This window comes from Diadema antillarum, unplaced genomic scaffold, assembly GCF_040938485.1.
Source record: "Diadema antillarum isolate AM-2024a unplaced genomic scaffold, OU_Dant_1.0 seq00000235_RagTag, whole genome shotgun sequence".
NCBI classification, from domain to species: Eukaryota; Metazoa; Echinodermata; class Echinoidea; order Diadematoida; family Diadematidae; genus Diadema; species Diadema antillarum.
In genome coordinates, this window is record NW_027271284.1 from 976452 (window position 1) to 988081 (window position 11630).

The following is an 11630-nucleotide window of genomic DNA, read 5'->3' on the forward strand; positions in this document are numbered from 1 at the left end:
AGTTTTTTACATTATCACTTTGGCTAATGGTTGCAACTATTATCACTACAAGTGGTATTTGGTGAAAATGTGGAACTGAAATTCCATAACTTTCTTATTTTATGCCTGATGTCAGTTTGATAAAAAACCTGTATTAATCCGTTTGTCTGTTTTTAAGCGATTCATCAAAGGCAACTTAGTAGAAGATGGTGTGGATTGGCACTGTGTGGATACTGGAGATGCACAAACGGACCAGAATTTGAAGAAAAAATAGTGATGTGGTGTTGCAGATGTTTGACACATGCCTCCTTCATAAGCATGTGAATTGTTGTGAAAGTTGGAAGCTTGCTTTTGACAGTAACTACCGACGACAGGGTGATCCAATGTGATTTTTGTGACCCCAAAACGGCCAACTATCACCGACTTAACTGGCAAAATAAACTAACCGTCTCCTTCAGTAGACAAGCACACAGTATACACATCATCAGTCACACTCCCTTCCTTTCTACAGAGCAGACAACAGCCCGAATTTACGAAGGTGGTTTAAATTTAGACCATGGTTTTTGCAAGTTTTTTTTGCGTAAATACGACTAACAGATTGCATACATCAACAGATGTCCAGTAACAAACGTGCATTGCTACGCACATGTTAAAGGTACACATTTTTCACACTTATTTTGGACCATGGTACAAGTTTAAACCATGGTCTAATTCTAAACCACCTTTCGTTCGTGAATTCGGGCCAGCGAGTCTAGAATAACACACTACTTTGATGCACTCATCACACACTGCATGCTCACACAGGGCAAAAGCAATTCGTCCTCATTAGGCTCTTTCTAGGCACTCACAACATCTAACCTTTGCATATATTACGCCGCCCTTCAACACAGCATACAAATGAACTACTATGGAAACACACACTTTGCTTGTATTTATGTCACTCTGTACATTTATTCTACTACCCCAGGTGCATCAACCAAGTTACGCGATGAATTCGTAGGGGATGGGTTCGATCAGCGAGGGAGCGTTCTTCCTTGTGCTGACAAAGTGGGCTTTCCTGGGCTGGACGGGCTGTGAGGAAAAAAATGGGAGTAGAAAGAAATTATACAAAACATTTGTGAAAATATAAAGGAAAACAAAATATAGAAAGTTTATTTCTGAAATATAAATGGAAAAGAAAGTATTGTAAAACTGATCCCCCACCCCCTCCCATTCCTTTCACTTTCCCCTTGGTTCTGCCCTATCACAGTGCGATCAGATAGAGCTTGTTTTTCACTCACGGTTTCATGAAAACTCATCCCACTAAAAGTAGATGGCCTGGTAAACCTTTATCCATTTTAGCACCTTTTGGAATACTGTATATGCCATATATTTTGCGGGTCTAAATTTTTGCGAATCGGGACTTCCCAACGATTTCGCGAGTGGTTAAATTCGCGATCATGGAGTCCTGTACTGAACGGAGAAGTGTACACGCGTACTTCTCTTTCACATCGGAATCAGAGTCAATACTTTCGCGAGTCTTTAATTTCGCGAATAGCACCCGACTCACAAAATTCGCGAAAATAAAACCTCGCGAAATATTCGGCATATACAGTACATGATCTTTTGGAGGTCTATTCAACTTTGTTTACATATAGCGAGTCAATCCCAGTTAAATCTCCAGAGAGTGCCTGCATGGTCATTCTTCACAGACTTAAGACATAGAAATCCTTTAAGTAATTTTGTTTTAATAATACTCTTATTAGAAGCCAATTAATAAAAAACAACAACAAAAATACACTTAGACATCAAGCAATACATATGCTTCTACATGTCAAGGATTTGGCATCCCAAAATTTAATGCAAAGTAAAAACACATTTTAAAGGGACTGTACAGTACTGGTTGAGGGGAGGATTCAGGTTTGTACATTCGTAAGTAAGACAACGAGAAACCTCTTACGAAATATGAAAGAGCATGTAATTTCAAGAAGGATTCAACATTTATTTGATGAAAATTGGTTTTCAAATGGCCGAGATACCAAAAAAAGCGACAATAATAAAAGGCGATAGGCCACGCCTTTTATTAGGATCTCTTTGTTTCACTTTGTATTTGTTATCTCAAAACCAATTTTCATCAAATAAACTTTTGATTCCCCTTAGAATTGTATGCTCTTTGACATGTCATAGAGTGGTTTCTGAATATCTCGCAAAACATTAAAAGCTAAATCCTCAACTCAACCAGAACTGCACAGTCCCTTTAAAGGCAAAAACAAATTTTTGGTTCAATTTGGGAATATTTCGTTACGAAATCAGTAATTTCGTCGATTTTGTAATGAAATGACAACATTTTGTAACTAAATTAATATTTCGTACACAAAATGATAATTTCGTTATGTCGACGAAATGACGAAATATTCCTAGTGACACTTGGCGCTCCATAGTTTTTGTCCATGGTTTAAACCATGGTTTCATTTGTATCACCTTTGTGAATTCGGGCCTAAACGTGCTCCATGGCTACCTGCCTCAAATGTCTCTTGGTGTTGATCAGTGTTGGATTGAACCATCATTTTCAATCAGACGGCAATTCCTTGGTCATCACATCAACAGAAATTGACCCCTTTTAGGGCAGTGTTCTCTTATTCTCCCAAAATCTTGTGAAATTTAGTTCACAAACATTATTCAACTCATGCACAGAAAGAAGAGTAATATGAAATGGGCATGGGCCAACTTGTTTGCACGAGTTCATTTACCCATACCTGTTTATCTTCTGGGCCCTATTTCATTTGAAGTTGCTACGACAATAACTTTTCCCAGAATGGCAAGTGTCAGGGTAAATGACAAGAATCCTGGTTCCTGATTGGCTGCTGCTGTGCCACAGGAAATTGTTATTCTAGCAAGAATTGATATCTTAACATCTTTTAAGAAGTGGGGCCCTGGTCTATCAAAATATCTACAGCTACAATTTCATGTTGGTTTATTCTTCTTTTATACTGATTACAATAATACAATAATTGCATAAGCTCCTTTGTGGAGTTCCTTTGTATGAGCTCTCTTGTGGAGACTTTCATTATGAGCTCCCTCGTGGAGAGGTTAAGCTCCCTCATGGAGACTTTATGAGCTCCCTCGTGGAGACATCATTATGGTATTTTTAATATTCTTGTTTGATACCTTTAAGATTTATTATGTTTGATTGGTGTCAGTATTGTCTGGGGCAAATTATTTGTTGCATAGGGCCCCATTTTCTCTCTCTCTCTCTCTCTCTTCTTTCTTTAAAACACAACAACAACACCAACCTGTCTCTTCAGCTCGTAGTACTCTCCCTTCTCCTTGGCCTGCTGCTTGAGGATGTCGTTGTTGCGGCGCCTCTCCAGGAAGCCTTCCCGGCTCTTCGAGGGCTTGACGTGCTCAATGCGGAGGTTGATGCGCTTGGGCAGGATTTGATTCCTATAGTTCGGGCAGGGAAGCAACAGAAAATAGTGACAATGACACTAATCATTACATCTTCTATCTCTCTCTGATTTTTTTTTTTTTATTCATTTATCTATGCAGGGCTGCCAACCTTTGCAAATCTAAACATACTGGTACACAGTAATAAACAAACTCTAGGCAAAAATCAAATCTGGCTCCCACTCCCCCCCCCCCCCCCCCCAAAAAAAAAAAAAAAACAAAACGAAACAAAACAAAACTGTACATAATAGGTTTGCAAATTAGAATTGCAGGAAAATATCATTTTTCATTCAAAAACATATTTCATGTATTTGACAAAGAAAAACAAACAAAAAACATACTAATTCGTAGCTCTGAACATGGGATATCAAAATAAGACAACAGAAAAAAAAATAACATCGGTGCAAATACCAGAGTCACAAACAAGAAAAGGAGCCTTTCAAATTAATTTGTTGTAAATTTTCAAAAAAGTTTTCTTCTCTCAATCTTCATTGTAATACCCAAATCAAACCAAGTGTCTCTTGCACCACTTTGCAATGGCAACATATGAGAATGAAGAAAAGAAGGCAAAAGAGAAAGAGAAGGGGTGGGCGGGGCCCACCAGGGTCAGATGGCAGAGCAAAGGCATTCACCCACCTGACTTGCTTGTTGACAACCACTCCTACAGCATGCTGCGTCACATTGAAGACGCGCCCAGTGCGACCATGGTACACCTTGTAGGGCATACCCTTTTGGAAGGCTCCACATCCCTGAAACAAAGAAATCCAAGGGTGTTAGTAATCGTGTAGAGGAATGGGGTAACAAGTTGCTTTGTGTCAAAGCTTTACAATCTTTCTGTGCGTCCATGTATCTGCAGTACAAATGTAAAAGAATTGGACTTACAATGTATGTGCCCCATGGCTACCTGCCTCACATTTCTTGGTGTTGATCAGTGTTGGATTGAACCATCATTTTCAATCAGACGGCAATTCCTCGGTCATCACATCAACAGAAATCAACCTCTTTCGAGCAGCGTTCTTATTCTCCCGAAATCTTGTGAAGTTTAGTTCACAAACACTATTCAACTCATGCACAGAAAGAAGAGTAACATGACATGGCCATGGGCCAACTTGTTTGCACGAGTTCATTAACCCATACCTGTTTATCTTCTGGGCCCTATTTCATTTGAAGTTGCTACGATAATAACTTTTCCCAGAATGGTAAGTGTTAGGGTAAATGACAAGAATCCTGGTTCCTGATTGGCTGTTGCTGTGCCACAGGAAATTGTTATTCTAGCAAGAATTGATATCTTAACATCTTTTATAAAGTGGGGCCCTGGTCTATTAAAATATCTACAGCTACAATTTCATGTTGGTTTATTCTTCTTTTATACTGATTCTAACAGTTTTTTACTTCTGTGCAGGCTTGTTACTAGCTAAAAATAAAAAACAGAAACAAAACAAAAATCACGTAGGTTGAATTGCCCGTAACGCTGGTAAGGATGAGAGCTCAGCGGGAAGTTTTGAGAAATGTCCTACCTTGATGTCAACGTAGTCTCCACGCTTGAACACCTTGAGGAAAGTAGACAGAGGTTCGACACCATGCTTCTTGAAGTCCCTTGAGAACATGTACCGCGTACCGCGGCGGTACCCTGTGGTGTTAGTCTTCACCATGGTGTCTACATGACAGGAAAATCACATTCTTAAAATGGATGCCTCATGCACTGTCCTTTGGAATGACATGATGTTACACATTACATCACCTTGTCTCTTTTTAATTTTGTACAGACATTTTTTTCCCCTTTGAATACCATTGAAGGGGGAAGAATTCTGCAATAATTGTAAAAGCATAGGTCCTATACTTGTCTCAACTTATTATCTTAAAGGATGAGTTTACCTTAATAAATATACATGTGGATTGAGCGAATGCAGCAATTATCAATAGAACACAAGAGTGAAAGTTTGAGGAAAATCTGATAATCCGTTCAAAAGTTATGAATTTTTAAAGTTTCCGCGCAGTCACTGATGGATGAGAAGACTACTGCAGTTCATGATGCTACATGTGTAGAACGATATATGGAAAATATAAAAAAATTTCCACAAAATTTCATTTCTTTATTGAAGTATTCATTCCCTTGACAATTCCCCCTGCCTTCTGAAAAAGGCAAGTCCAGTGCTCTTTTGTTAAATGCGAGGAAAGTAAAAATATGTTGAATTTTCTTTATATTTTCTTTATACTGTTTTATGCATGTGACATCACAAGCTATAATAGTCTTCTCATCCAGCGATGGCGGTACTGAAACTTAAAACATTCATAACTCCGAATATTAAGGTGGACTTGTCCTTTAATATTAATGATTTCCACAGCATTACTTGGCAGTATTGTAATAACAATGTGTGTAAAACCATCTCCATTGAATGCATACCAACTATGGCAATGTTCACATGGTGTGTGAGACTTAAATCTTTGGCCGAAATTTCATCCTCTGCCAAGTACAGAATTCAGAGCCACAAAAAAAAAGCGTCTGGTGATACAAATACAATCCACTCTCCCACCAAGCGGACAACATAACAAGAAAAACGGCAAACACAAATGAGGCTAAATTTCAATTTACAGCTAGCACCAATAAGTTACAGTGAACCCCGTTATAACGAGTTCGGTTATAACGAGGAACCGCTTATAACGAGGTGATCGCGTTGGTCCCGTTTTCCTTTGCGTGTAAACCTATGGCAGAACGAATCGGTTATAACGAGTTCAGTTACAACGAGATTCCGGTTATAACGAGGACAATTTCGGTGCATCATGATAAAGAAAAACATAAGCAATTTGATCGGATATAACGAGGTTCCATTTCTTGACTAAACTGCCGCTTTCAAACACGCGACAAACGAAACACTGAAAACCGAATTCATGCAATCCACGTCTTTTTTCCGTTTTGCAGAGAACTGTTCCTTCCACGTATTCTTCTAAATCACGCGATAAGACACAGGAATGCCTTCCTATGTTCCTACTAAATCATTAAACATAATCATTTGATTTTCTTTTTCGCGAGATACTCGTGCGTGATATTAGGGAAGACGACAGGGCAATGAGAGATAAAAAAAAGATAACGCATTCAAAAAACGACACTTATGGCCAAAAATGGACAATTGGAATGCGTGTACAACTCATCATTATATCCTTTCCATTTTTTAGTTCCAACTTCCAGTTCTTTTGCTGGTTAGCAAATATGATTGTGGATGATTAAAGCCTAAATAATTAATGAAAGCATCGCGATCCCGCCGGGTGAGAGTAGCGTAAAAATAGTTGAATAACGCATGTTAACCTACTTAATCAGTGTTCAGAAAAAGAAACAACGCATTTATTAATATGAATAGATCGGGATTTGTTCATTATCATTTAACAAAATGATAATTTAAACATGAGTGTGTATGATTAAAGCAATGAATGATTAATGAAATGAAATCAAAGCGATCTCGCCGGGGGACAGTAGCGTAAAAATAGTTGAATAACGCATGTCACTATACTTAATCGGTGTTCGGAGAAAGAAACAAACGCATTTAACAGTTCAAGAATGTAGGCCTACAAAACGCGAAGAGATTTTCGAAAGAAAATAAAGAATGCAGTTTTAATCCCTTCAGACGCCTCTATCATACATTGTCTAAAATTACGGCCGAAATGATTCATAAAATTATCGAATTCCCGCCTGGCACCAACAGCGTAAAATACCTCGCACGTTAATGGTAAACAACGCATGTATGCTACTCTGAAATTATCGCGATCTCGCCAGGTAACAGTAGCGTAAAGTCCGACAGTCGGATCAGGCCGCTAGGTGCGGCAGTCTTGCATTGTGCGAACACGCTTGCGCCCGTGTTTTGATGGGCGCTCTAAAAAACAGACAGGATTTTTTCTTCTTTTCATCATGGATAGTGGACATGTGTGTGTAACAAAAAATCACTGTGCAAAGTTGCGACAATTTATACGTCAGATGTGAGATGAATAAGAAGTTTTAATCCCTTCAGACGCCTCTATCATACATTGTCTAAAATTACGGCCGAAATGATTCATAAAATTATCGAATTCCCGCCTGGCACCAACAGCGTAAAATACCTCGCACGTTAACGGTAAACAACGCATGTATGCTACTCTGAAATTATCGCGATCTCACCAGGTAACAGTAGCGTAAAGTCAGACAGTCGGATCAGGCCGCTAGGTGCGGCAGTCTTGCATTGTGCGAACATGCTTGCGCCTGTGTTTTGATGGGCGCTCTAAAAAACAGACAGGATTTTTTCTTCTTTTCATCATGGATAGTGGACATGTGTGTGTAACAAAAAATCACTGTGCAAAGTTGCGACAATTTATACGTCAGATGTGAGATGAATAAGAAGTGAATAGGGGGCCTCATGAGGCGTTCCCCCCCCCCCCCCCCCCCCCGGCCTCATGAGGCGTGGGGGCGGTCCTCATACGCGGGAGCGGTCCTCATCCGACATGAGCGGGTTTCCCGACCGGACGTGTGTTTTTTTTAGACGGCGCAAGATTGGGGACCCTAAAAATCTATTGCCTGAAGTATTGGGGACCCTATCCCTAAACCTAACCCTAATCCTAACCCTAACCATCAAACCCTAACCCTAACCAAAAACCCTAACCCAACGTTTTTCCCATAGGTTTAACACGCGCCATGCCCCAATCTGTGCCGTCTTAAAAAAAAAAAAAACGCTTCCCGGACTGGTCTATGAGTATGACTATGCACCAAGCCTCAACTCAAGACAGTGCCAGAGTCTGCAGAGACAAGAGTGAATGGCTGCATGGCCATGGTGCCTTGGCCGCGCTGGCATGTAATTGCATGGGTTTATCACTACTGAGTAGATTCTACATCAGCACTTGCATTGGGATTGTTAATTGGTCATTGGCTTCAATTTATTTTACCCGTGTTATTACAATACAGTATGATGTGCATGCATGTGCATTGCCATTGGTACCGCGGCAAGCGCAAGGCTGTCAAGCAACGGCGCTAGTAGTGTGACCTGCGTTTTAACTCTTTCTTTGCGTGATTTTTCCAGGGGAAATAGACAATCACAACCCACAGTTCTTTGATTTGACTATTCAGCAATACATTACACTCAATCTCATATTTTGTGTGTATTTTGAATAACGAACAAATTAATTCAACCGTTCTGATATTTTGCACATGCTAACCTCGAGTAGATCGTACACGAAAGAGAACCGGAAGAGATTGTGATCACGTGGGTATGCACTATTTCAGATATGTTACAAAAATAGGTCACAATTTCATATTCTGATCCTTAAAATTGTATGTATGTTACAGTTTATAAAGTTGAAAAGATTTATTTATTTATTTTAAACTTTTAAAAACAACAAATACTCTAAAAATACGCACTGCAGAATATTTCATAATCACAAACTAGTTTGAATCATAGAGGTTAATGACGCGAGATAGATACCCAACTCGCGTATCACCGACGAACGACAACGCCGAGCTTGCGAGTTTCAATAATTTCCACCTCCGTGGTATATACGAATTTAAATTGAAAATTCCATGCATAAAATAATAAGTTCCAATGAGAGAAAAATGTGACGATAAGTGCTTATGAGTATCATAAAAATGTATCCATTATGAAAATGACGGTTTGAGAATGGTTTATAAGTCTGCTATAGTCCATCAATTATGCTAACAATGTAACCAGTAACTTATGAAGCAATCATATCGTTGTCTTCACTCTGGTAATCTATTAGATTTTGAATCTATTGCAGTTGTTTTACTTAAATAGATGTTACATAGACCTAAGATGTAAAAGACAAAATATCAATATTATAATAAAGGGCCTAAGAAATATAAACGAAATAGATTAAGACTTCATATAGCTAAATTGCGTATATTATAATCATTATATATAAATATATATATATATATATATATATATATATAATCAATAATTAGTTTCTGCTTGGAGTCCTAAGAAAGTATAGATTCACAACAGTAGGTCAATATAAAAACTCCATAGTGAATTTGATGAAATTCGTCAAATTCACGTCTCTGGAATATATATATGTATATATATATATGTATATATATATATATATATATATATATATATATATATATATATATATATAATATATGCATAGGTCTATTTTTTGGGGGTGGGGTGGAGGTGGAGGGTCCCAAAGTAATGAAAATTGAAATTGGACATAAGGATGGTCATTTCAGTTAAAGCCTTTAGCATTAAAGAATTTGACAACTGGTCCGGAATTTACATGCATAGTAGATTTATATAAGACTCCTGTTATCAGTTAGGATTTTATTGCATATCTGTAATACCATTATATTGCAGTATTCATCATAATAGGCCTACTGTAACAGGATATGGGGCCAATGTGCAAATTCTCTTTTGAATCGTGTATACACTTCAGAAAAGATTGTAAGTGCAGCAAGTAACAAACTCTCACCCTGTAAGCCATATACTACAACAAGTTCTCAACCTATTTTCAAAAAGCTCAGTCCAGCTTTCAAACTATATTTGGCATAGTATGTAAGTTACGAACCGCCTCATTAGTATGTTACATGTATACACTAACAGACTTATTATTCTCTTTATCTTTGATAAAATATCAAACTAATACGAGAGATGCAAATTTATATAACACTAATAGCATGAGGTGACTAATAGACAAACGTAATGACTTATACATTGTATTTACCTCTTCTTAGATATGTTACATCGCATACCACCAAGGCCTAAATTTTTTAAATAACAAGGAGTACATGTTTGTATCAAATGAACTTATGTCCATCTTAATGAATAACTATAGTGTCCGCTGAAATTTAACCAAATACTTATTTATCGTCTAGTAACTACAATATATTTTATCTTCCTGCCATAGTTTGCCTAAGTTTTATTTTTTTTTCTCCCTCTTTTAGGTGTACACCTATATAGAAACTCTCAGGAGCCCAGCTGTAGAACAGCCAATGGCCTCTAGTCCTGCTGGCTCTTCCAATTCTCTCTCAGAATTTTTTTTCTCTCTCTCTTTTTCTTTTTTTTTTCTTTTTTGGTATATTGATTATATTTATTATGAGGAAGAAAGATTTGCGGTGACACCATGTGTATGTAGTCCTTAATCGGATCGCTGTTTGGCAGAAGAGCCTAGAAAGAGGAGAAACGAAGAGGGAAGCGACATATGGGGGTTGTGAGGAGGGCAGAAAGTGAAGAGTGGGAGACAGTAATGGGCTAGAGGTTGAAGTTGCACTAGTGGAGACGGTAGAGAAAGGAACACAGAGAGTGGTAAGGAAGAATAGTGTGAGAATCAAGTAGGATGTTCGGACATCGTTAGAAGGGGAAAGATGAAATAGAAGGGAAGAGGAAGAGGAAGGAGTTGAATGTTGGAGAATCATGGAGATAGGGGAGAGCAGTAAAGATTCATGAAACCAAGAGAAGAAAAACGAAGTCGGCGAACAGTGTGGCTATGGAATGCGGAATCAATGGAGAAAGGACGAATAATCCCTCGAAGGAAGGGTAAGTAGAGGAGAGATGAGAATATGTTGATAGAAGGGAGATAGAGAGAGAGAGAGAGGCGGGGGGGGGGGGCAAAGAAAAGAAGTAGAAAAGAACAAATTGAAATTCAATACGTAAATCAGAGGGAGCTAGTATGGATCCTAGAATGAAATGCTGCTGAGAGGGAGAAAAAAAACAATTGGAAAGGAAAATTGATGACAGTTAAGTCCTGAAAAGGTTCCTGTGGGAGAAAAGCAAAAATAAGAAATCAAAATGAGGTTAAAGTGTAGACCGTTTCTCCTCTTTCTAGGCTCTTCTGCCAAACAGCGATCCGATTATAAAGGACTACATACACATGGTGTCACCGCAAATCTTTCTTCCTCATTTACTTCACCATGCAAACCTTCAAACAACACATATATTTATTATGTATTGATGTTCTCATCACCTTTGCTCTTTGCATCTTAATGACAATTAGAAATAAATAAAGTAAAAAATGAATAATTTATAGAGTTGTTGAGAAATAAAGTAAAACAGAAACGTCATATTGTGTTTCACAAACATAAACACTTATATGTCTGAACAATGTGTATGTCTGAACATAGACTACTAGTAGGCCTACAATGGCGGTGTGCGCAAGACGTGTCTAGTTATAGAAGTATCTATGGGGCTTATAAAAATTCATGATCCGCCGTTTGTCAACATCAAGTGTACGTAAGATTGGATCAAGGTGCA

At 38.2% G+C, this 11630-nt stretch overlaps 1 protein-coding gene across 1 annotated transcript; it reads right to left on the reverse strand.

The window, feature by feature from the left end:
* Nucleotides 1-900: 900 nt before the first annotated feature.
* LOC139729370 (large ribosomal subunit protein eL21-like) lies at nucleotides 901-8603 on the reverse strand. The gene is made up of 5 exons (XM_071640297.1): nucleotides 8581-8603; nucleotides 4923-5062; nucleotides 4042-4154; nucleotides 3252-3402; nucleotides 901-1050 (listed from the first exon to the last, which is right to left on the reverse strand). The coding sequence occupies exons 2-5, from the start codon at nucleotides 5055-5057 to the stop codon at nucleotides 961-963; spliced, it is 489 nt and encodes a 162-aa protein (XP_071496398.1). The 5' UTR covers nucleotides 5058-5062; nucleotides 8581-8603; the 3' UTR covers nucleotides 901-960.
* Nucleotides 8604-11630: the final 3027 nt, after the last annotated feature.

Coding starts and splice junctions, on each gene's coding strand:
- LOC139729370 (XM_071640297.1), bottom strand. CDS start 5,057: ATGGTGAAGACTAACACCACAGGGTACCGCCGCGGTACGCGGTACATG. Junction 4,155..4,922: donor GAGACTACGTTGACATCAAG/GTAGGACATTTC, acceptor TCTTTGTTTCAG/GGATGTGGAGCCTTCCAAAA. Junction 1,051..3,251: donor ACTACGAGCTGAAGAGACAG/GTTGGTGTTGTT, acceptor TTTTCCTCACAG/CCCGTCCAGCCCAGGAAAGC.